The sequence below is a fragment of the Rhincodon typus genome, chromosome 8 (genome assembly GCF_021869965.1).
Source record: "Rhincodon typus isolate 14 chromosome 8, sRhiTyp1.1, whole genome shotgun sequence".
Taxonomy (NCBI): Eukaryota; Metazoa; Chordata; class Chondrichthyes; order Orectolobiformes; family Rhincodontidae; genus Rhincodon; species Rhincodon typus.
Genome location: NC_063339.1, coordinates 28,122,560 through 28,149,666, shown reverse-complemented (window position 1 = coordinate 28,149,666; position 27,107 = coordinate 28,122,560). Strand labels below are relative to the sequence as shown.

At 39.7% G+C, this 27,107-nt stretch overlaps 1 protein-coding gene across 2 annotated transcripts in view; it reads left to right on the top strand.

Annotated features, from left to right (window-relative positions):
- Window positions 1–27,107, top strand: part of lrrc9 (leucine rich repeat containing 9) — a 182,687-nt gene that overhangs the window by 48,461 nt on the left and 107,119 nt on the right. Inside the window, exons 8-12 of one of the 2 annotated variants that reach the window (XM_048599971.1) lie at window positions 9,647–9,864; window positions 11,279–11,410; window positions 15,762–15,941; window positions 20,625–20,742; window positions 26,889–27,021. In XM_048599971.1, the coding sequence (XP_048455928.1) occupies window positions 9,647–9,864; window positions 11,279–11,410; window positions 15,762–15,941; window positions 20,625–20,742; window positions 26,889–27,021 (781 nt within the window). The remainder of the gene's footprint in view (window positions 1–9,646; window positions 9,865–11,278; window positions 11,411–15,761; window positions 15,942–20,624; window positions 20,743–26,888; window positions 27,022–27,107) is intronic. The other variant, XM_048599972.1, reaches the window with a different exon arrangement.

Below are 27,107 nucleotides of genomic sequence, written 5' to 3'. Positions count from 1 at the left end.
GACTTTGGATGGTGGCCCCTTTGAGCATCATGCTGTTATTTGGGAAGCTTGACTTGTTTGATCCTGACATCGAAGACTGGACGCAGCATGTTGAAAGTATGTGTTATTTTTTTCCAGGCAAAACCCTTTGACAAGTTTCCACATGGCAGACTAATTAGCAAAGTTAGATCACATAGGATTCAGGGTGAGCTTGCCAACTGGATATAAAATTGGCTTTATGGCAGGAGACAGAGGGAGATGGTGGAGAGGTGTTGTTTGGACTGGAAACCTGTGACTAGCGATGTTCTACAGGGATTGGTACACCTCCAATTTTGTTTGTTATTTATGTGAATAATTTGGGTGAGAATATGGGAGGTGTAGTTAGTAGGTTTGTGGATGACACAAACTTTGGTATAGTGGACAGTGAAGAAGGTTATCTAAGATTACAGAGAGATCTTGATGAATTGGGTCAATGGGCTAAGGAGTTTAATTTGGATAAATGTGAGGTATTGCATTTTGGTAATATAAATAAGGACACGACTTATATTATTAATGGTAAAGCTCTGTGTTGTAGAACAGAGACCGACGGGTTCAGGTACATAATACTTTGAAATCTGTGTCACAGTTAGACAGGGTGGTTAAGAAAGTATTTAGCTCGCTTGCCTTCATTGCTCAGACCTTTGAGTAAAGGAGTTGGAATGTCATGTTGAGGTTGTGTTGTGTGTTGGTGAGGCTTCTTCTGGAATACTCTGTGCAGTTCTGGTTACCCTGTTATAGGAAGGATATTATTAAACCAGAGAGGGATCAGAAAATTTAGCAGGATGTTGCCGGGAATGGAAGGTTTAAGATATAATAATTAGTCTTGAAAGACTCAGATGTTTTTTCACTAGAGCATGGGAGATTGAGGGTTGACCTTCTGGAGGTTTACAAAATCAAGAAGGGCATAGATGAGGTGATTGACAACAGTCTTTTCCCTCGAGTGGGGGCGTTTAAAACTAGGGGGCATATTGTGAAGGTGAGATGAGAGATTTAAAAAGGACATGAGGGGCTACTTTCTTCGCAGATAGTGGTTTATGTGTGGAAAGAACTACCAGAGAAAGTGGTGGATGTTCGGGAATGTGGTCAGCATGGATAAGTTGGATCAAAGGGTCTGTTTCCATGCTGTATGACTCTATGACATTGGGGCAGGTGAAAAACAATGAGTAATTTGGTATGTGGCATTAATGATGTGACTATATAAAAGCGCCTACAAGCTGAAGCCCAACTGGCTTTCAAACGGGCACTAAAACTGGCTTTGTCATTAGAAAATGCAGCAAGTGGAGCATAGGAGTTGCAGGGTATTCTGATGGAAGTGGACGCCCTCACTAGTCCATCTGAGCTTAGTGAACACTACTTGGATGAAGGCAATTGCATTGACTCACTCAGGACATATCCTGAACAGAGGGTCAAGGTCAGCCCACAGCAAGACCCCAAAACAAAGCCAAGCCTCGGCCAGATGGTTAAAATTTTCTTCAGGATCTGGGCTGGCAAACCATTTTAGTTGCTGCAAAACAGTCCCACTCGACCTAAATTGAGTAAGAGAACTCCAAGGCCAATATCCAGGAGAGTGCACACCCTGGAAAGTCCATTTACATCTGGTTTGGAACAGTTAAATTGCTTAGCAACATCCAAATTAGAACCAATCAGATTAAACATCTGGTTAAATGATCACCCGGTTCTAATGGAGGTCGATTACTGGCATTGCTGTTTGTGATTGTAGAACCAGTCTTTGACAAAATTTGCTCTGGACTCCAAACTTTCTTAAGTTTGCATATGACATTGGCTAGGCTGAGAACCTATACCCCTACAGATTAAGGATATGACTTCAGTTCCTGTTTTTTATGAGAAGCAGCTGGTTCAGTTTACCACTGACCGTAGTAAACGGCTCGGGCCCAAGCATGATGGAACAAAATTGTTTAGAAAGATTCACTGATATTTGGCTCAACTGAATGAAGTCCGAATTAAATACTCAGAAGTTTTTCCAGAAGGTCTGGGAACTATCAAAGGAGCCAAGGCCACCTTGCATGTAGACCAGGAAGCAATTCCAAGATTCTGCATGCTTGCCTAGTGCCATTTGCTTTACAGACAAAAGTTGAGGCTGAAATCAAAAGGATGGAAAGCGAAGGCATCATCAAACCAGTCCAGTTTACGGAATGGGCAGCACCAATCGTGCTGATTGTGAAGCTCGTCGGGTCGGTTTGCTTTTGTGGGGTATTTTAAACAAAGCGTAAACCACTTTTCACAGCTGGATAAATACACAATCCTTCAAACAGAGGATTTGGATGCAAAGCTGGCAGGGAGGCTGTCCTTCACGAAGCTAGATGTGAGCCATGCAATCTTGCAAGTGCGGTTATATGAGGATCCCCAGAAATATGCTATAATTGATTAGGGTACAACTACCCATTAGGGGTTGTACAAACATATGAGACTGCCATTTTGGGTACCATCAACCTGTGCAATTTTTCAGTAGGTGATGGAGAACGTTTTAAAAGCTCTACTCCAGGTCACCATTTTTATGGATGACATGTTAATGACAATGAAGACCAATAAGGAGCATTTAGAGAACTTGGACATAGTCCTTACACATTGCTCCCAGCCAGGCGTACACCTTAGAAGGGAAAAAATGTGTTCCAGATACCCAAGTGACCTACTTTGGCGACAGAGTTGACAAGACAGGGTTACACCCATTGGAAGATAAAGTGAAGGCTCCCACATCTGTACCAGAGTTTAGGTCTTTTGTTGGACTGGTGAATTATTATGGAAAGTTCAAACATAACTTGGCCTCCATCCTGGCACCTTTGCATCAACTCTTTAAAAAAAGAGTCAGCCTTGGAAATGGTCACGTTGCCAAGCCATAGTTTTCAAGGAAGTTTACCAAGTGTGATTCCTAATCGTAATATTAGGTTACAGAATGATAGGTAACTAGGCGGCATGGTGGTTCAGTGGTTAGCACTGCTGCTTCATAGCGCCGGGGACGGAGGTTCAATTCTAGCCTTGGGCGACTGTATGGAGTTTCCACGTTCTCCCTGTGTCTTTGTGGAGTTCCTCCAGGTGCTCTGGTTTCCTCCCACAGTGCAGATTAGGTGGATTGGCCATGCTAAATTGCCCATGGTGTCCAGGGATGTATAGGTACGTGGATTAGTCATGGGAAATGCTGGGTTACAGGGATAAGGTAGAGGGGTGAGTCTGGGTGAGATGCTGTTCAGAGAGCCAGTGTGGACTTGTTGGGTCAAATGGCCTGTTTCCACACTGTAGGGATTCTACGATTCTATAAAAAGCTATTATTCTCTATGGTATTGGCAGACTATGATCCCAAGCGAGATCTGGTATTGACATGTGGATGTAATAGTGCATGCATCTAGGACTTTGGCAAATGCAGAACATAAACACACCCAGATAGAGAGGGAAGGTTTGGCCATCATATTTGGAGTCAGGAAGTTCCACTAATACTTTTATGAACATAAATTTGTAATAATAACAAACTGGAAACCCCTGCTGGGTCCATTTAAAGAAGACAAGGCAGTGCCTCCCATAGCTTTAGCCAATTCAACGGTGGACTCTAATACAATGAGCGTATAATGACTAAGCTGGAGCACCATCCAGGAGGCCAAGAAGCAAATGCGGATGCTTTGAGTTGCCTCCTGCTGGCAGATACACCACCAGTGGCACCGCTACTGGAAGAGTCCATAATAGTTTTACATTTTTTGGACACACATCCATCACAGCTGGCAATATCAGACTTTGGATGCAAAAAGATCAGGTCCAACCACTTTGAATGGGCATCCACAATGACCAAGAAAATTGATACCATGGAAGGACCGGTTTAGTCAACATGTACCTGAGTCCAGGGTTTATTCAGCCATTCCCTCAAATGTGGGGGAGCTGCTGGCGTTAATTTTTGTCCATGTTTGCACTCTGGGCACTGCTCCACCATGGCCTTGTCAGCATATCATCCTTCTCGCCAACATCTTCATAAGGGGCATGGATAGAGTGAATAGTCAAGGTCATTTCCCCAGGGTGGGGGAGTCCAAAACTGAGGGCATAGGTTTAAGGTGAGAGGGGAAAGATTTAAAAGGGACCTAAGGAGCAACTTTTTCATGCAGAGTGTGGTGTGTGTATGGATTGAGCTGCCAGAGGAAGAGTTCAAGGATGGTACAATTACAACATTTAAAAGGCATCTGGATGGGTATATGAATAGGAAAGGTTTAGAGGGATATGAGCCAAATGCTGGCAAATGGAATTAGATTAATGTAGAATATCTGGTTGGCATGGACAAGTTGGACTGAAGGGTCTGTTTCTGTGCTGTACATCTATATGATTCTAAGATCATTTCCAGCTATTGTACTTACTATATTTTCTACTGACAAAGCTATCCCACTGTCTATTTCTTCCTCTGGGTGCTTTTGAAAAGTCACACAGCCCTAAACATTCAGTTCCCAGCTTTGATCTCCATGTAACTGTCTCTGTAATGTTTGTAAGATTGTACCCATTAACCTCTGCATCATTAGTTTATATATTTTGTTACAAATACAATATGTATTAAAGTGAAGAGTCGATATTTTTGGCTTTTGCCCCTATTTGATTCTGCTTTTCTGTGTTGATACACTCTGTCCCTTCCTGTCCAACTGAGTATCATTATCCCAATCCTTTTGTTTTGTGACCTAATCTATTGCCCCTGTCCTGAAAACTTCCCCCTCCCATCTCTTTTAATGCATCAATGTTCTTGCCTCACTGGGATAGCATGCTGGAAATCAAACCCCTCTATTCTTGGAGTATTGCAAAGGTTAAAAATTCTATAAAAGTATACAATTTTCAAATTTTTCTGTTTTTTAGATCCAAGTTGACAGAAAGGATGGGGCCAGGTTTCTGTACTTCAAAGGAATTGCTATTTATTTACAAACAAATAGATTCTAGGTCCAAGTAAACAGTTGTGAATTATTGACATATAGCTCTGCCCATTTGAATTTTAAACCCCTTGCCCTTACAAACAAACACAGACCCAAAACAAAAATGGGTGTTTTGGATGGAGGGATAGACTGGGAAACTAGGTCAATGTTTCCTGTCCATAATGTTCGTTGAAATGATACTTTGGCTTGTCAGCACTTGTTGCTCCTTAATCATCTTCTCTGTGTTCTTTCATTTGTTTGCACTTATTACGTCTCTGACTGGTTAAAAGTCAGTGATGAAGGGAAATAAACTGGCTTTCTCCAAGCTTGAGCTTTTTTTTAAACTGCAGAGGAAATGATGGCACCTTCCTGACCGGAGGTCCAATGGCTTCTGCCCAAACATTCACACTCACAAGCTGTTCAGCTACTTTGGAGCTAATCACATAGTTGTTGGCAAGCAGAAGACCTTTGTCACTGTTAACCAGTCACCATTCCAAAGATCAATTGGCTACTTGTTGCCAGCTGAATCTCATTTTTTATACATGTAGTTCCGCTGCCACTATATCTTCCTCTCTTCTTGAAAAGAGAGCAATTATAATGAGTGACAGCAAACTGCTTTTAAAAAGTGCAGTAATATTTTCCACAATCTTTGTATCTTGAAACAGTCTTTTCCAATTCCAGTCCACAATCAAACTTACAGAAAAATTAAAAATATATGGTTTTTACACGGTTTCATCCTGATAAGGTGAAACACTATTTTGCAAATGTGTTTCATTACAAATATGTATACACAAATAAGAAAGACAAAATTTCCATCCATTCTCCCTTACTTTCCCCTTCATACAACTTTACACAATATTAGCATTTTTTAAACCTTTGACTTATTCCAATGTTTTATTCTTGGAACAATAACTCTGCAATTACATTTTTTTTTCCATCAATGTGAATAATATTCATGTTAAATAGTTGAGACACAGTACTCCGAGAGCAGTCACTACGGTGCCATCATTCAAGAAAGCAGGTAGAGATTAACTGGGAAACTACAGGCCAGTCAGTGTAACCTCAATGCTGGGAAATCTATATATGACATAGAAGCAGATTCAGACCATTGAGCCCATTAAGTCTGCTCTGCAATTCAATAATAGCTGATATGATTCTCAACCCTGTTCTTCTGCCTTCTCCCCATATCCCTTCATCCCCTCTATCTCTGTTTTAAATACACTAACTGACTTGGCCTCTGCAGACTTCATTGGCAGTTAGTTCCACAGATTCACCACTGTCTGCCTGAAGAAATTCCTCCTAATCTCAGTTCTAAAGGTTCGTTCCTTCACTCTGAGATTGTGCCCTCAGGTCCTCGTCTATCCTACTAGTGGAAACCTCTTCTCCACGTCCACTCTATCCAGGCCTCTCAGTATTCTGAAAGTTTCAATCAGATCCCCCTTCATCCTTCTCAACTCCATCAAGTTCCCAACCGCTTCTCGTATGACAGGCCCTTCATTCTCAGGATCATGCTTGGTAATCTTCTCTGGACCTCCTCCAAGGCTAGCACACGCTTCCTTAGATAGAGGACCCAAACTGCTCACAGTATTTCAAATATCTGACCACAGCCTTGTACACCCTTAGTTGTACATCCCTGCTCTTCTATGCTAGTCCCCTCAAAATGAATGCTAACATTGCATTTGCCTTCCTAACTGCCAACTAAAACTACCTGCTAACCTTAAGCAAATCCTGAACTAGGACTCCCAACTCCCTTTGTGCTTCAGATTTCTGAAGTTCTTTCACATTTATAAAACAATCTGTGCCTCCTTTCTTCCAGCCAAAGTGCATAACCTCATATTTTCCCACATTGTATTCCATCAGTCACTTGTTTGTCCACTCTCCTAGTCTGCCCAAGTTCTTCTGCAGCCTTCCTGCTTCCTCAGCATTACCTGTCTGTCCACCTATCTTTGTGTAATCTGCAAATTTAGCAACAAGTCATCCAGATTTTTAATGTAGATCATGAATAGTAGGAAGAATAGAGAGACAGAATTAATCTGCACATGGAGAGGCACGGATTAATCAAGAACAAGTGGCGTGGTTTTCTTAAAGGTGAAATCATGTCTGATGAACCCAATTGAAGTTGTGACAGAGGTGACCATATATGTAGATGAGGATAATGCATTTGACATAATCTACGTGGATCTCAAGAAGGGTTTTGATAAAGTACTATATGGGAGACTGATGGTAAAGGTAAGAGCCCGTGGAATCCAAGGAGAATTGGCAAATTGGATCCATAATTGGCTGAGAGGCAGGAAGCAGAGAGTGATGATTCAGGAGTGTTTTTGTGACTGGAAGCTTGTGTCCAGTGGTGTTTTGATTATCGAAAGTTTTAAATTCCTCCCAATGAATAACCTCTTTAAGAGCTTCAAGGCTATTCAGCAATCCCTGACTGTTGGCAGGCAGAAGACCTTTGCCATTCCAGAAAGTCCATCAGCTACTTGTTGCTGGCCAAATCTCATTTTTTTATACACTCCATGGTTTCAGCTCAATGCAACTAAACCTCCCTGCTTCTTGAACAAACAGCAGTGTAAACTGCACTGACATTGGTATTGGTTAACATGCTCTTAAAAAGTATAATAACTCAAAAACCAAGGATTGTGGAAACAGTCGTTTTCTGCCTTCCGTCAACAATCAACGGTCTTAATTCCATTTATGTGAAGCCCATCCCACCGTTAAAAACTCCCTTCTACTCTACAAGGGTACCAGTGCCCTTGAAATGAAACCCATTCCTCTTGCACCAATCTTTGAGCACTACATTTAAATGTTTTTGCAGGTGGCTCAGATAGTAATCCTGAGATTATTACAGTGGAGATTCCATTTTCTCAGTCAGCTCCTAAATATTAAAAATCTTTCAGCAATACCTTTTATTTTAGTGCTATCTATATCATTGTAACCAATGTGGAACAACAACAGCTCAGTCCATCCTCTCCCACCCCCAGTCCCTGGCTAACTCTGAGGAGGTGTACTAAATCCTGGCAATGGGCAAGCAACAGAACCTTCAGGATACACACCCACAGCTGATAAGAACATTAACCCTGTGATTATAATGTCCTTTAACTGTACTAGGTTCCAATTTCCTCCCACCACTTGAATGGCTTTCTGTACCACAGTGCCATGGTCCATACACCCATCCTCCCTGTGGTCCGTACTCTCATTCGCACTGCTTGCAAGAACCTTGTAAATGTTGGATAACCGCAGGGGCGGAGCCTCCTCAAATGCTACCCCTTGGATCCCCATATCTGGCTCATCTGCTGTCATGTCCTACTGTCCTTGATATCAGACCAAATTTGAATTACTTAATCTGAGAAGTGCGACTGCTTCCTGGAGTAAGGTGTCCAGTTAACTTTTCCCCTCCCTGATGTGGCGCAATGTTTGCAGTTCAGATTCCAGCTCCTCAACTCTAATCTGAAGTTCCTTGAGCTGCAAACACTTAACACAGATGTGTTCACTCTAGATCACTTAGATGTCCAGCAGATCTCACATGATGCAGCAGCAACACACCACCTGCTCCACTATCACTACCAGATTTAATTTATTTGTTAATTACTCTAGCATCCCTGCTTTCCAAAATTTAATGTAATTATTTTTCAAACACAAGTGTAAATCTTATACTTAGAAACTATCTTTAGAAAAGGAGAAAAGTGGCTAGAAACTTGAATACAAACAGAAGATCTTATTTTTACTCTACGAGGAATATTCACAAATCCTTCTCCCCAATCAGCTGTTTTTCCTGCACTTGTTTCATTTGTGGTTTGTGATGTCACTCTGCTGCTTATTTCATTGCAGGTAGGCCTTTCAATCCAGATCTTTTATCCTGCCCACAACCTTCCACTCTGGAGATATTACTCCTTGCAGTGCATCTTACTTAAAGTCCCTTATTCCTCCTCTGTCCCGAATTTCCACTTTGATCAAAATCACCAAGTGTACTCACTCATCCTTTACCTCACTCAGGCGAAGTATCCAAACTCACTTGAACTTACTTGAACTTGTTGAATTGAAGTGAACCAGATTACAACATCTAGTCAGAGTTCTAAGTGGGTGGAGATGGTGATAATGGCAGTAATGGTATTGATAATTACGTTAATGATTGTAAAGAGGATGAAAGTAAATAAAAGTAAATTACTGCAATAATATAGACCAAGCAGAGAGAAATTTTGTGAAAGATATGGTACAGTGAGATTCACGTAAATAATGATAACTGATCACATTACTCTCTCAAAACCGACAAACTCGCAAGTCTAGAATCAGTGTATCTTAAATGTTACACTTGAGGGCTGTATTCGATAAACTAAATGTAAAGATGTAAATAAGCAAATAGTAGCAGATATCTGGAGTTGATGAGCTTTGCTTCGTGTTAAGGATCTCAGCAGTCTTGGGGAGAATGCATGTGTGAATATCCACAGCCGAAGAAACTGCAGACAGATATCTCAATGTATAGGAAACAATCTTTGCTTAAAGCACATTTTTAACAAGATAAAGCTCTTACTTTCTTTCCATAGCACAGAATATTTTATTGGCATCGATCAGACATTGAGGTGGTAGATTAATTATTGACCCAATCCTGATAATGTTCAGGAACCAGTGATGAATTCACATTTTGTAAGGTATTTATTTTAGAATGCAACCTTGCAAACAAATAGCTAAGATTGAAAATTTTTATAGTAATTATGATAATAGTTAATGGAACAATTTTCTTGAAACAGCTAGAATCAGAATGGACAATGCTGTATTTGAGTAAAAAGCCAAATTCCGTAAAGACGTTTCTGAATGGGTTGAGGAATAAAGACAGGAATGAAGAAATGCATTGCAATAGTAATTCTGTAAAGGACAACACAGAAGATTCTATTGAAGAGCAGAAAATGTGTCAAAAATTGGATGCTCTGAAAGAAAGACTAACATTTTGGAACAACAGGCTGGATGAGTGAGTGAATTAGTTTGTGTTGCATCTTGCAGGATATTGCAAAAGCTGCTGAATTTCTCTAATTAATATCTTTAGAAAATCTGTACTGTCCCCTCAATCCCATGTACTCTAGTTTTATTTACTAAACACCTGTGGGGAACTTTATCGTAGTCATTTTGAAAATTCACAGATCACATTCACTGGTTCTTCTTTTGCTTATGTCGCAAGTAACACCCTCAAAAAACTTCAAGTTTGTAAAACACATTTCTCTTCATAAATCTGTGTTGACTCAGTAAAAATGTTAATAATCACATTCCCTTGAAATGGATTTTAACATTTTCCTTACTACAGATGTTAAGGTAATAGGTCTTTGTTGTCTACTCTCTGTCTTCCTCTCTTCTTAAATAGTGAGACTACATCTATTGCTTTCTAGTTAACAGGATCCTTTCCAGATCTATAGAATTATGAAGAAAAATCACCAATGCATCCACTAACTCTTTCTAATTCCTTTAACACTTTGAGATGAAGCTTATCTGGTACAGGAGATTTCTGAACCCTCAGTCAAGCTAATTTTCACATGCTGCCTCTTTACTAATACTGAGGTAACAAGGTGTAGAGCTGGATGAACACAGCAGGCCAAGCAGCATCAGAGGAGCAGGAAAGCTGACATTTCGGGTCTGGACCCTTCTTCAGAAATTGCTCCTCTGATGCTGCTTGGCTGCTGTGTTCATCCAGCTCTACACCTTGTTATCTCAGATTCTCCAGCATCGGCAGTCGCTACTATCTCTTTACTAATACTAATTTCTTCTAGCTCTTCTGTTACTCAAGCTGTTTAATTGCCTAGTATTTCTGGGAGATTTCCTGTATCTTCTTTTGTGAGTACAGATAGAAAGTAACTGTTTAGTTTCTTCAATGTATATGCTCTTGTCCCTACCTATGATGGGCTCACATTTATCCTTGCTAATCTTCTTTTTTGTTTCACATATCAATAGAAGCTTTTACAGTCTGTCTTTATGTTCCTTGCTAGCTTGCATTTGTACTCTCTTTTCCTGACCAGTTCTCTAAATCCCTTCCAATTCTTAGACTTACTGCTATTTCTGGAATTCTTGAAAGTCACTTTCTTCGATCTAATGTAATCTTTAACTTACTTCCTTATTGTGGTTGATTCACCTTTTCCTGTTGGTGTTTGTGCTTTAGAGGATCATTGAAGATACCTAAATACTGGCTATTGCCTTTCTACCATCAAATCTTTTCATGCTTTTTGCCAATCCACCCTAACAAACTTTCCCTTCACAGTTTCCTTGCTCAGACTATGCAAAAATATATGAGATAATGTGCTAACTAAAATGTTTTTGGCTTTACTGTTAACATAAACTCAATTGAATATTTATTTTGTGACACTTAAATAAGTCATTCCATCCTATCTTTTTGACAGAATTGAAGCAAGGTATCAGACTGAACTAAAGCCAATCACTGAGTTTTTTAATTTGAGTGTTCTATTTTTGTTAATCGAACTGGAAACCGTGGGAAACATTCGCTTTGAGGAAGGCACTCCTTCTGATGTATGGTATGGTGATAACTGCACATTCCTAACAGAAACCTCAAAATACTTCATGACCAAATTTTCAAATATTATTCAGAACTGTAATTAAAAGTGAACAGAATCTTTCCTCTTGCAACTTGAGGTAGTTGCTTCATTTCTAGCAAACGTTGTAGCGTACAGATCCTCAGCAGTGACAGCAGTTATTTTAATCCTTAATAGGATATTATTCACATTTTTAATTCCAACTATGTATATCCCACAGTTTGTTCACATTGAGAAATAGGTTTGCTAATGTCATGAACTCACACCTCATAGTATTGTTTTCATAAAACTATAACTGAGTACAGTGGGGTTTTTTTCAAGGAAACAATGGGGTTAAATTATACAGTCCCTGAGATAAGACATGGGGATTGTAATGGATGGTAGTCTGCATGTATTTGTTTGGATAGCATGCTGCCTGATAATAGGGGTCTTGTGTCACAGTAGTAGGGTTCAAGTCCCATCTGCTCCGGAAGTGTGTAATAACATGCATGAACAGGTTGATTAAAAAAATCTGCTGTTAGATAATTTGCCTGATTGCTATCTAAATAAATATGTTGTTGAATGGTAGCTCACCTGAGCTGGAGTCCAATTTCAGGTGAAGCCAACACTACTTAAAGCTAGCCCACTCAATTTAAAGTCAGTCTATACTTCTAAAGGAGATCTACAAAGGTTTTGTGGTGCAGTGATAGTATCCCTACCTCTGGGCCAGAAGGTCTGAGTTCAAGTTCCTGCCTCCAGAGGAATGGCCATAACATGTCCAACTACATTGATCTTAAAGAGGAGGATGACCGTGTTTTTGCTGTAGTTGATCATGGAAGAGAAATCCGAGCAGGACATAATCAATTATAGTGCAAAAGACAAGAAAGCAAGTTGCAAGGTTCCCAGTTGCTGGAAAATATAGTGGAGAGAAAGAAAAACATAATCTAACCACAAAGGCCAAGTAACCCTCCATCTAAACTTTGCAATGGTTTTGAGAGCAAATAATAATGGTGATCAATGTCAGGAATGTGGACCCAGTCACCGAAATGTAGTATCACAATAAGTTCAACGATCAAAGGTCAAAGTCAGTAAATATATCTTCACACTTCATATTCCACCTGCTGTACCACTATTCTCACAATGTTCAGTGCAAACTCACCTGCCAACAATTTCCATTAATCAGGACTCATTCATAACACACTTAGTTTCATCTCATTCTTTCATAATTCTACATGGTTATAAACTGTGTCTCACTACTTTGTCTGTTCTCTGTCTCACAGAACAGCTTGGCATGCTGATCAACAGGGGATGGACGTGGGTGTGAGGCTGTGGCTAACAATGATTGTTAAATAATCAAAGGTGATAGTACCCTCGTACCCAGTCCTCTTTCTTCCCATAATTTCTATTCTCAGTTCAAGCCACAGATAGTTTGCCCAATTTCTCTCATGTGAAAGTAAATATCGCAGATGTGGGAAATCTGAAAGAAAAGCAGAAATTGCTGGAGAAACTCGGCATGTCTGGCAGCATCTATAGAGAGAGAAACAATAAACATTTTTGATCCAATAACTCTCTTCTTTGGAGTAATTCTGTTGTAAAAAGCTTGTGTACTATTCAGCCATGGTGTAGATAAGGGTGGTATAGGTGCCATCAAGGTTGTACATATTTTCAGAGAACACTGATGAGCATTTTTAATAAGGGTTGAAAGGTTTGGTGCAATAGCAAACCTTCCAGAAAGCCTTCATGCAATTTGAGGAGGCATGGAGGAATAGGGCACCAAATTAGCGCAGAGCTTTGTGGAGAGCTTGATATCCATTCATACTGGTGTGGACATGGTGGCAACTCTAGCACTGCTGGATGGTCCATCTGGTTTCATTGCTTTTAGATTTTGTACTTATAATATGTGATGTTTGTCTTTATAACTGCACTTCTTGTTTTTCTGACCAATGGTTATACTGTGTATTGCTATAGCGTAACTTCTTTTCTTCATTTCTCTATCCTGTAATTAAGGATTGTACCTAGGTACCTAAGATGGCACTGTAAGTAGTGACTTATAAGCTCATTTGAGTACGTGTGACAATAAAGCTAACTCAAGTCAACTCAACTTAACTCAGTGGTTTGATAGTCCATTACAGGGGCATTTACAAGTCAAGCTCATCCCTGTAGATCTGGAGTCACAAGTAGGCCAAACGAGTTAAGGATGGTAAGGATGCGGAGGGGAAGATAGAATCCCCCTTGTCCTCACATCACCCCACCAACCTCCGCATCTGACATATCATTCTCCGCCACTTCCGTCACCTACAATCTGACCCCACAACCAAAGACATATTTCCCTCCCCACCCCTATCTGCCTTTCTTAGGGACCGCTCTCTCCACGTCTCCCTTGTCCGCTCCACACTCCCCACTAACCCCGGCACCTTTCCCTGCAAATGCAGGAAGTGCTACACCTCCCCTATACCTGCCCCTTTACCTCCATTCAAGGCACAAAACAAACCTTCCACATTAGACAAGGGTTCACCTGCACATCCGTCAACGTGGTCTACTACTCCCGATTGTGGCCTCCTCCACATTGGTGAGACCAAACAGAGGCTTGAAGATCATTTTGTAGAGCATCTGTGCTCCGTTCATGACAAATGACAACACCTTCCGGTTGCGGACCATTTTAACTCTCCCTCCCACTCCCTGGGCCTTCTCCAGTGCCACAATGACGCCACCCGCAACCTGGACGAGCAGTACCTCATATTCCGCCTTGGAAGCCTACAGCCTAATGGTCCAAACTTGGATTTTACCAGCTTCAAAATCTCCCCATCCACCCTGCCTCATCCCATGACCAACCCTCCCTCTCATCCCTGCCTCCTTGACTTGACACAACCTGGCCATCTTCTCTCCCACCTATCCGCCCCTCCCACCTCCCTGACCAATCCCCACCACCTGCACTCACCTATCACTATCCCACCTACCTTCCCCAGCCCCACCCCTCCTCTCTATTTATTTCTGAGCCCCCCCCCCCCTCCCCCCTCCCGCCTCCCCATTTCTGAAGAAGGATCCCGACCTAAAACGTCAACTTTCCCGCTCCTCTGATGCTGCCTGGCCTGCTGTGTTCCTCCAGGTCCACACTGTGTTATCTCTGACTACAGCATCTGCAGTTCTTACTATCTCTGTAATCATTCTTCCTATCTATGCGCTCCATGATTTTATACACCTCAATAAGGTCACTCCTCATTCTCCTATCCTGTCAACCTCTCCCTTTAACTCCCTTTTAACTCATACTAGTCCTGGTAACATCCTCGTAAATCTTCTTTGCACACTTTCCAGTTTAACTACGTCCTTCCTATAACAAGGTGACCAAAACTGTACTCCAAATACGGCCTCACCAATGACATATACAACTATAACATAATGTCCCAACTCCTGTACTCAATGCCTTGACCAATGAAGGCCAGTATGCTAAATGTCTTGTTCACCACCCTGTCTGCCTGTGACGCTGTTTTCGTCGAACTATGTACTTGTACTCCTAGGTCGCACTGTTCCACAGCACTCCTCAGGACCATACCATTTACTATATAAGTCCTACCTTGGTTTGACTTGCAATTGTGTAATACCTCTCACTTACCAATTTGCCATGTGTGACATTTATGTTTAAGCATTGCTGTGCATTTTTTCTGGCTCTGGACCTGCAATCAGTGTCATCACAACATTAAACTCATCAGATTTCAATTGTTAAAAAATTTTGTTTCAAAAGATTCAATTGTTAAAAAAATTTTCTAACCAGCAGCTGGTTGCCAAGGAACTGGAAACTCTTTTTCTGGAACTGCTGCTAGCTTTGTGACACTCACAAGTCAATAGATAGTAATCATAGCATTGCACAAAGCACAGTATTAGAACAGCTTTTAAGTGCCAGTCATGCACTATAAATTAGAATTTAATTGGTTGTAGATACACGTATCATTTGAGGTTCAATTGAGGCATTCAAGAGGGTATTAGATGCTTATTTGGAGAGAAATAATATGTAAGGCTATGGGAAAAAAACAGGAAATTGACAGCTGATAATGACAGGCTTCCTGCACTATAACACTTATGTGGTTCTCTGATTTGTTTAAGGTTCATTCAGACAAGCTGTTGTTTTTATTTAAAAAAAAGCATCTTGTAATTTCAAAATTTCCAAGGCAGAATTACTTAGCAGTGTTTCAACATTAGAATTTAAATCGTTGTTCTACAACAATCTGATGGCTTGTTTTTATTAGATGGTAGCAGATATTTAAAATGTATCTTCTACACTGTGTATGAGTAAACTTCAGCAATGTGTGAATTCAGGATATTTATATGTAAATACATGCAATATTTCTTCCTTTGCTAGGTTCACTTCCTGCTATGATGTAATCTTATCTCGATTCTGTGCTTGGGATTTTAAGAAACTTGGAGTAACAGGTTTAAAAATAAATCGCATAGTCAGAATTCACAATCGAATGTTACGGCTTAAGTATGAGGATAAGATCCAATCTATTTTGAATAAAGAAGGATCACCTTTTAAATCAGGGTAAGTTATTTTAATTACAGCCTTTTCTAAGTCAACTTTTTAATTACAATCTTACAAAACAGCCTTTAAAATCCTCCTCATTTTGAACAAAACAACAATTTCCAACTCCACTTTAAAAAAGACAATAAATTGCATCTATGTAATGCCTTTCAGAGCCTCGGGATATCCCAAAGCATTTTACAGCCAGTAAAATACTTTTAAAGAAGTCACAATTGTGTTTTAAAGAAATAATACTAGTGTTACTTTTTATATTCAATAAATCATATTAATAAGTTGAGATCCTGTCTCTCTCCACATGCTTTATATGTTTCTTTACAGTCTTGAGTGATACACATGGTCTTGATCATCCTTTGACATAAAGACAACCATGTTCATCATAAGGCCACAACTGTTCACATTATCATTAATGATCTGGACGAAGGAACTGAGGGCATTGTTGCTAAATTTGAAGATGACACAAAGATGTATATAGAACCTTAGTTAGGCGGCGTTTGGAATATTGTGTTCAATTCTGCTTGCCACACTACCAGGAGGATGTGGTGGCTTTGGAGAGGGTACAGAAAAGATTTACCAGAATGTTGCCTGATACGGAGGGCATTAACTATGAGGAGAGGTTGGAGAAACTTGGGCTGTTCTCACTGGAAAGATGGAGGTTGAGGGGGTCCTGATAGAGGTCTACAAGATTATGAAGGGCAGGGACAGACTGGACAGTCAGAAGCTTTTTCCCAGGGTGGAAGAGTCAGTTACCAGGGGCCATGGATTTAAGGTGGGTGCCTGGAACTCACTGCCCGGAGAGGTAGTGGAAGCAGATACTATAGTGACTTTTAAAGGACATCTTGACAAATATATGAATAGGATGGGAATAAAGGGATATGGTCCCCGGAAGGGTAGGGGGTTTTAGTTGTGACGGGCAGCATGTCAGTGCAGGCTTGGAAAGCCGAAGGGCCTGTACCTGTGCTGTAATTTTCTTTGTTCTTTGTTCTAAGATAGGTGAAGAGACATGTAGTGCTGAGGAAGCAGGGAAGCTGCAGAAAGACTTGGACAGGCTAGGAGAGTGGGCAAAGAAATGGCAGATGTAATGTGATGTAGAAAAGTGTGAGGTTATGCACTTTGGTAGGAAGAATAGAAGCATAGACTATTTTCTAAATGGGGAAAGGCTTCAGAAAATCTGAAGCACAAAGGGACTTGAGTCCTAGTTCAGGATTCTCTTAAGGTCAACATGCAGGTTCAGTTCGCAGTTAGGAAGGCAAATACAATGTTAACATTTATTTTGCGAGGATACAAGACCAGAGATTTACTGTTGAGGCTGTGTAATGCTCTGGTCAGATATTTGGAATATTGTGAGCAGTTTTGACTTTTCTAAGGAAGGATGTGCTGGCGTTGAAAGAGATCCAGAGGAGATTAACAAGAGTAATTCCAGGAATGAAGAACTTCTTAAATGAGAAGCGGTTGAGGGCTCTGGGTCTATACTGAATGGAGTTCAGAAGGATGAGGGGGGATTTGATTGAAACTTACGGAGTACCGAGAGGCCTGGATACAGTGGATGTGGAGGAAATGTTTCCACTAATAGAAGAAACTGGGACCTGAGGGAACAGCCTCAGAGTGAAGGGACCCTTTAAAACTGAAATGAGGAGGAATTTCTTCAGTCAGAGGGTGGTGTATCTGTGGGACTCCTTGCTGTAGAGGGTTGTTGAGTCATCGTGTGTATTTAAGACAAATAGATAGATAGAACCCTTTACTAATCAAGAATCTAAGCGTACAGGGAGATGGCAGGAGAAGGGGTTGAGAAACATGTCAGCCATGATTGAATGCGTCTCAATGCATCTAATTGTCTGATTCTGCTCCTATGTCTTATGGTCTTAGGGCATGTTTGGTAGGGTTTGTTGAGTATTCTGAGTATGGCTAATGCCAGTTTGAACATGGAAGGTTCTGTGGCAAATAGGATAGCATACCATAGATGATTGCGTTTTGGACCAGCCTATGCTTTAGGATTTCCTCTTCTTGTGTTTTCTCTCTGTGTCTGTATATGCTCGGTTTCAAAGCAAGCTACGTAGTTTTTATTTGTTAATGCCAGGCAAGCAATCCTGGGAATGCTTCCCCTTGGTCTTGAAGATGTAATCAAAACTAAATCTTTCAAAGTGTACTTGTGTAGCACTTCCCTTTATTGCCATGACAATCCCAAACTCTAGCCCACCATAGAAGATTTGCTTTAAGGTGTTAGGCATTTAGGTTCATAACCAGCCCAACTTGGTTGCGATTGTCTCAATTTGGTGTGGATGCTTGGCATACCTGTGTGTGTAATGATCTCAATGATCTATTAATGATCTATTTTGTCTGGAATCTGATCTTTGGAGCTGCCATTGGAAGCTTCTGTTAAAAGTGATTGAGCTTTCTGAAATGACGCTGGTGTACAGCTCAAGCCTCTCTTGCATAGAGTAGAATGGAAAGGAATATTCCCTCATGACCAGGACTTGAAGCCTTGCCTATATCTCTCTCTAGCTCTGTTTCTTAAGTGAAAAGACAGACAAAAATGTCATTAGTTAGCTCTGCTAACTAGTATTTTTCAGTTGTTATTTTTTATTAAAGATTTATCTTTTAAAATCATCAATGTATTATTTAGACTATTTTCGCTCAGTGATTTTTTTATGTTTTCTTCATATCTTGTTTTTGGAATTTATGTTCAATGTGGTGCTGAGGACGAATGAGAAACTCATGTGAACACTACTTTTAGAAAGGTTGGTAAAGGCGGCTGATTTTGCTCCAATAGAAATATGTAATGATAGAAATATGTGGCAGCATATGTGCAGAGAGTGACAGAGGTCAGTGATCATAAAATCTAGTGATAATTGTGAACCCAAAGTGTTCATTCTATTTCTCTATCTACAGATGAGCCTGGCTTGTAGAGCATTTCAAGCATTTTCTGTTTATGTTTCCAGAATCTGCATTACTTTGCTCTCCAGTTGTGTACTCCATGCTGGGCATTTATAAGTGTGGTTAGTTTCAATTTAAAATTAGAAAATATTTATCGCTCAATACAAAGTGTAATTATTTTTGTTAACAAAGTCCACTTGTGTGGATGGAAATGTTGTAGGTGAATTGGTTGGTGTTAAGTTACTGGAAGATTTTGCCAATTTTACACTTGAAGTAAACCAAGAATCATGTAGTTTAGAATATGTCACTATTAGTTCAAGATATTCTCATTTGTACATGGGATTGGGGTGTGCAGTACTTGCAAGGCTCAAGTCTTTTGGATGTTGTCCAGATATCACATGGGACCATATTCTCAGGAACAAGTTGTTACATAATAGAATTGATCAAGTTTTGTGTAATTGTCTGGCAAAGCAGTATTTGGAAAATATATCATACTGAAACCTGAGCTTTTGATGGATTTTTTAAATAGAGGCATAAAGTCCAAAAGCCTAGAAATTTTGCTTAATCTATATTAAACGGTTCATCGCTGTTGTGACTGTGATTCCCAAATCTCAGCATGGGGAGAAGTTATTAAGGGACCCAGAAATAGGACAAACATCCGGCCTCATGCTTTCTCTTCCTGGCCCTGTCTGGCAGTACTAAAATGGTGTCTGTGAGCTTAAGAAATTTGATTTTGAGAAGTTCATCAGGCTTGTTGCCCTAAGAATCTGGTATCTGCCCTATGCAACTCTCTGCTTTTGAATTTTTGTGGCGATGGCGTTGGACAGGGAGCTCCACAAAGTTGCCTCAATGACAATGGGGAATGCAGATTAATGTCTGTCTCAGGCTGGTGAGTGATTTATAAGAGAATTTGAAGCTGAAGATGTTCTTATGTCTACTGTTACGCTTCTAGCAGCAGAGAGTACAAAAGAGGAAATGTAAACACTGAATGCTTCAGTTTGTAGATGTTCCATTTTGTGCAGTAATATATGTTTCTTTCAGGAAATATACTCCTATTAAACATCATATATGTGCATACAAATAGATTTTAGGTATAATAGGTATACTAAATACTTTAAAACATGAACCTAAGTGCATGAACCAGCAAACAAAGAACATTGCATGATGCCCCTAGGGCCACAAGTGGGTCAGAGAAGAGGCCGAGAAGGTGGCATAGAATGTTAGATGACCCAAGGTGACCCAAAGGCAGTTGGTTTTATTTTTCTGGGTGTGCCTTCATATGCTAGACTCAGGATCTCAATTTTGTCAGAGATGAACATTATGTAATGCTGCCAGAAACTCCTCTTCAGTGTTCCTTAAATTTAGTTTTCCCCCTCTTCCCAATCCTGAGGATCCTTTATCTAGATATCAGTAAATCACAGATTATTCCCATAAATCTCTAAGCCACTCTTTCCCATCCCTGGATCAACACCAACGTTCCCTGGGACTGCTCATACATAAACCCCTTCTGTAGAATACCCAAGATTCTGAGCCTCAAACTAATGTTCCCAGATTTTGTGATCTCTAAAATAGTGTTTTGGGGCAGGTTTTAATATGAATATAATATAAATTATTATAACTGGTTCTTTCTTTGCAGCACCACAGTCCAAACTTCCATTTTCCAGTTAATATTTCAAATAAAATATATTTGGTCCTTACAGCAGCTAAGAAACATCTAACCGTAGATTTGCAACATATTAATGTAATTACAGAATAATTTTGCCTTTTCAGATAAATACTGCACTTAAATCAACAATTTCTATCCTCCTTTAGAAGCTACAGTAAAATGTTGGAATACCTGTTTTACATATATAATCCCGAATTATCCACTGAAAAGAATGAAATTCTCCAGATTCTTGAATATGGCTTCAAAGAAGCAGAAGTATATCGGGTATGTACTTAAAAGTTCATTAATAATCTTCTTTGGAAAAATCCTTGTTTGAAAGGGAATTATACCTGATAATTTGCCTTATTCTTTATTTTCCATTCTTTTATGAAGTGTGTTGTTACTGATTTCCTTGGCACAGGGAAAGTTGAAGTGGTGGTGCTCTGGTAATGTCAGGTTAATTTTTGGGGACATGAGTTCAAATACCACCAGATGGTGAAATTTTAATTCAAATAAAACAACTGGAATAATGGCAATTACATGGCTGCTGTCGATTTGGTGCAAAAACCGATCTGGTTCACTAATGTCCTTTGGGAAGAAAATTTTACCTGGTCCGGACCCACGAGAATGTGTTTGACTCTTAACAGCCCACTGAGCATTTAGGGATGTTAAGTAATTTCTGACCTAGCCAACGATGCCCGTGCCCTTGATTAAATTTTAAAACAAACATTTTTCTTCACTAATATTGTGAATTTATATATCAAAGAATGAAAATTATATGAACAGGCATTTTAAACAAGGATCATTCGACCCGAAACGTTAATTTTGATTTCTCTCTACAGATGCTGCCAGACCTACTGAGCTTTTCCAGCAATTTCTACTTTTGTCTCTGATTTACAGCATCCACAGTTCTTCCGGTTTTTATATAAACAGGCATGTTCTTACTGTCGTAATAATAGCAACTTTATTCTGAACTCAACTCTATCTATTCTCACTCATATTTAATTCAATATTATAATGCAAAAGTATAATCTTTTTTCTGATGCTGGAGGTTGACACAACAGTCATCTTTACATATTTTGGAGCTATTCTGTCATGGTTATCTCAGGGCTATGTATGTTATTCTCTTGTTTGTAGCGTTTGTCACTTTCTTTAGCATTCAATATCAAGGAATTGATACATTTGGGATGTAGGAAATTAAGTTATATTCCAGGTAATTGAAATGAGTGAACATACACTTACCAAAATTATCTTGTTGCTGCTGTCACACTTTTAATTTCAAATTGTCTCTACAATTTTAGAGGTTGAGTAAAACAGGCGTATACCTTCAGATTTAAAAGGATGATATGTGATCTAATTTAAATTTTTAACATTCAAAGAGAACCTGGGGCTCTTGTGTTCAGTGTTAGTGTACCTGTCTCAGAGACAGGAGACCTGGATTCAAATCCCATTGCTTCAGTGGTGCTTAATAGCATCTCTGATCTGTTTTATTAGAAAATATGTGAGAGGGCCTGTAAGTGCTGTGGTGGCATGGTGAAGGTGTTCCCTACCACTGGACCAGGAGGCCTGGTTTCAAGTCCCACCTGCTCTAGAAGTGTGAACAGGAAAATATTTGAGAGGGTCTGACAAGATAGGTGGTGGGAATATGGTTCTTTCTGGCTTTAAAATCTGGAACTCGAAGCCATAACATCAGGATAAAGGAGCAGTTTAAGAACAGTATGTCCTACTTTTGCTCCTCTTTCTTGCATTCATTTTCACAATTCTTACTTGATTTTTCTTGTAATTATCTAAGCTTTGTTATTACTGGGTGGAAGGAGTAGAGTGGAAAAGCGTTATCTGCAAACTTCCACCCAGATGAAATGTCTATTAATGATAAATAGCTAACTCTCGATTCATTTGGTTGGTAGGCTTAAGTAACTTCTTGCTACAATAGCTCACTTAATTTGCCTTTTCATAAGTTTAAGTAGAGGCTCGAAACATGCATCCATTTGCAACATATTTGTCATTGTTTCTGTTTTTCCTTTCTCTCTAATAAAATTCAAAATTGCCTAATTTCCTCTTCCTGACTTTATATATGGCTAAATCTCTGATCTACTAGTATCTTCAACTGATTAAGTTCAACCGAATTTTAAGTATGTCATTTGTTTAATTGAGGATTTTCGCATGTTGCTAAGTTGTTTCTTTGTAAAATAATCATTGTTTGTTGCATCATTTTCCTTTGAGAAGCAGAATGTTGGGAATACATTGGTGGAAGTCCCATTGAGTGTGTAGCAGAGTGGAATTAACTTTAAGTATTAATAAGTTGTGACTTTGCCTTATGTATTTGATGTAAGGAGCGTTCTTTGATGACTTAGAGGAACTTGTATGAATAACGTAGACAAATGACTGCACTTTTTGAAGAAGTAATTGCTAAGTGAAGGAACTTAGCATTGATTTGAATTAGAACGTGAAACTGGAGGAAACCAATGATGAACATTTCCCACACCGTGTGCCTTAATTCTGGATTTTGCTAATGGAGGGGTGGGGTGCGTAGCTTCAGTCAGGAAATTTCCCAACATGGCAGCCTCACCTTGATATAAAGGGTTACATTGCAACCAATTCCTTCTCTAGGAGGTGGGTGTGGGGTTAAGTTGGTGGAGGAGGAGAGATCTAGTTGTGACAGGAGGTTTGGAAGGCCTACCTTAGTTTTCTGGGACTTTGCCTCAGTTTTTTAAAGAGCTTCTCGGCCTTCTACCCCTCACCATTCACACCTCTTCAACTTCACCTACATCTTATGTGCTTTCAAATCCAGGATGCCACTTCATATGCCACCCCTCTGCCTCCATAGTCACTCACCTAATCTCCATGTAGGGCACACCTCAGGAGTCATGTGAGATGAAAGCAAGTTGTAACAATCAACTAGAGCTTTAGCTCATACAAATTTGATAGAGAAAACAACTTTCTTTCATGAAACTCATTCAACATGTTTAAATATACTTGTAGTAATCTGATATAAAAATAAACAAACTTCCGTTCATTGATAGAAAGAACTGCAGATGCTGGAGTTCTTCAGAAGAGTCCCCACCCGAAACGTCAACTTTCCTGCTCCTCTGATGCTGCCTGACCTGCTGTGTTCCTCCAGCTCCACACTACGTTATCTCCTCGTGCTATTGTTGCTTCTGTAGAGTTTATGTGATAGTTCGAATTGTGTTACAGCTTGTTTGATGAGGCGTCAACAAATGTTGCAAAACTTCCTTGCAGACACCATGTTAATTTGTCCCTTAGTCAAGCAAATCTTCAGAGTGCCCTTGAAATGTTTCCTTTGTCCTCCATGAGATCAGGTGCCATCCTTAGATTGTCAGTAAAGGATCTGCTTTGGAAACCAGTTAATTTCCTTCCATGTGCAGTGTCCAGAGCAGCAGAGTTGATTTTTTTTCTTGTGGTTGTGATGCTGGAGAATTAGCTTTGGTGAGGACACTGGAATTCGTTCATCTGTTTTCCTGCTTTGCTTGAAGTGTTTTCAGGCAACACCACTGATGCAATGAAGTGCCTTTTGGTAAGTGATCTAAGTGTCTCTGCCCTATAGAAGAGTGGTGACAACAACAATTCTACAGATTGAAGCCTTTGTTCTCTTGTGAAGATTTCAGAACATGCCTTCATTTGTAATGGAGCCACATTTGTCCTTGCTATTCTTTTTCCTTTCACTTACCTCAAAAAGTTTTTATAGTTTCCTTTTGTGATTCTTGCTAACTTCTATATACACTATCTTTTCTCTTTCTTTATCAGGTTTTTTTGGCCATCCTTTTTGAGATTCTAAATAATTCCCAATCCTCCAGTTTATCACTTCTTCTGAAAACCTTCTGAACCATTTAGTTTGAGCTAATGCAATCTTTTACTTCTTTTGTTAATCACAATTGATCAAAGTTTCTTGTTGAGGTTTTTGTGCGTTAGCGAAATGTAGATTTATTGTAGACATGTCATACTTCTTTAGACGGGCAATGGCTAGCACTTAATGTTAAATTGTTTAGTGTAATCTTGCTAACCCACCAAGCCAACTTGCCTTCCTTATTTTTTTGTTCAGAACGAACTATAGAATGAATATTTTATTGTCAAACTCAATGCAAAGTTCTCTTATAAAATGGCATGTTGATTAGGCAGTATGCTGCATATATATCACGTTTGCAGAAGTTTTGACCAGAGTCCATAACTTATTATTCTTCATCCTTTGGATTGCCATTTGAACACTCAGCAAGTGTTTGTATCATACCCAGCTTTGATCCAACATGCTGTTGAATATTTGTTTTGATGATTTTGTCTAATTTTGTTGACTCACAATTGACAAGGTTCCTGCCGTTCACCTTCCAACAGTCTCAAAATGTTGCTTTGTCTTTGAGAAGAGTGTTGATATCTTCAGCTGATGCCTGTTGAGAATTAATATCTGTTTAAGGGCTTTTTAAGAACCTTGAATAAATTAGTTTTTAACCACCTGCATATTATAATAGAATATAAGCAATATCTTGATTGCCAAAGGTGATTCTTATTGATTCCCCCTGAGTGATTGAGTGCCACAAAAATCTCATCTCATACTCGTGTATAGAGATTGTTTAAAATCATCCCAGGAAATTCATTGGCTTTTCAATATGTTCAATTTATCTACAACCCTGCTTTGTTCCTAACAAGATACAACTTCAATGAACAAGACCAGTAGCATTTTGGTGATGTCCCTGGTATTGCACAGAAAGGAGTACTCAAACCTTTTACCCAGGTACACTCTTGTGTGACAGACAAAAGGCAGGGAACCAACCCAGAACTTAATTAAACAAACCCTTCTTTATTTTAACTCATTTAAGTACCAATATTTAATATAAAGCATATATTCATTGCAACATTTATTTCTTATTTCATCTAACTTAACTTCAACTTTAACTCATTTCATTTAACTTCACTTTACTTTACTTAATTCACACTTAACCCTGACTCTTTCTTTAACTGTAAGTTTGGCTTGAATCAAATACTACCCCAACTCAAGTGAAGTAGCCAACACTGTTCTGCGTGAAGGCCTAGTGGTTCCTTCTCTCTCAAAGTAACTTAAAAGCATGTGCATTTCCAATGTGATCTTGAAGCTTCTTCTTCTGTATCTCTAAGAAAACAAATTTCTTTGTTCTGATCATTTATGTGAAAATATGCTGCTTTCCTCTGGCACTCAGCTAATGAATTGATCAAAGCCTGATCACATTATTCAATAGCAGCCAATGACATGTACTGATAGACAACTCCCAAATGTTTACACCAAGCCATTAACAGTGACATTCCATATTCCATATAAAGTAGTAGTGGTTGCTGTGTCTAGAGACACTGGTCTTATTTGGTCAACACAGGAAATTCAGGTCACAACATGTCCTGGCTGTATTTTTGACTGAGGTCAGTGTTAAGCTAGCATGACCAAAATTCTCAGCATGCTTGATTGTAGCTCTGAACCAGTCTCATAAACATTTCTGTGGGTTCAATTATACAGGGCACCCACAAACAAGAAATAAGGTGAGTAGACTCATAAATTAAGGCATGTCCACCACTAGCCTACCAAACCTGTCTGCCACAATTTTGCAAGCAGTGGGTGAAGTGTTGAGTGGGTCCCTAACCGATAGCCCAGTAGAGGCCCATGTGTAAACAATTAATGCCTAATTAAGGGTTTCATCCTGCCACTGCTCCTTAATGTCCTCAACTAGGCCACTATCCCCACCACTGAGGCACTGCCCACCCTTGGTTTGCTACAATGGGCTAGGCACGTCGTCTGCATGACTGACACGAGACTTCCCAAGCAGGTGCTGTACTCACAGCTTTGAAACAGCAGGCGAGCCCCAGCTGGACAGAGGAAACACTTCAGTGATCCCCTCAAGGCCTCACTGGCAAAGACTTGTGGTAATCACTGGCCCAAGACCATCCAAAATGGAGGAGGAGCATTTGGAAAGGCATCAAGCATCTTGAGACTTGCCATCAGGAAAATTGGAAGCCAGGTGAAAACAGCAAAAGGAGTGCACTGCCACACCAATGTCCCACCCACTCCTTCCCATGATCACCACCTGCCCCAAGTGTAACAGAGTCTGTGGCAGCTGTATCAGTCTGTACAGTCATCTACAGACTCATCCTGAGAGTAGAAAAGAGTCATCCTCGTCTGTAAAGGACTGCAGATGATGAATCCTCCGTTCTATGCCCTGGACATTTATGTTGGCATGTGGAGAGCCCTCCTTTAGCATATAACCTGAAATACAAAATGTCATTGTTTTAATTTTTCTACTAGTTAATATTTCATGGACGTCATTCAAATGGTACAAATAGATCGTTTATAGTTATACAGTCGTACACCTGATAGATAACAGTTTGTCATTAATATTAAACATCAGCTTTTTACACAACAAATGTAACTGCTCCATGTATTTTGTTCATCTTCCTAGCTTCTAGGTCGTGATGAGGCAGTCCCTCTCTGTAATAGTATGAGCCTCTGTGAGCAACCCAGAATTGAATACCTACAGCAACAAGCTAAAGTCCAGAACACACATGTTATTGATCCAGTACCTTTCAGATATGGTAAAATATTTGTGTATTAATTCTTGGATTTTTGTTGTCTCTGGGTGCTTGTATTATTTCTTCAGAATTGGTTTAGCGTTATTGTA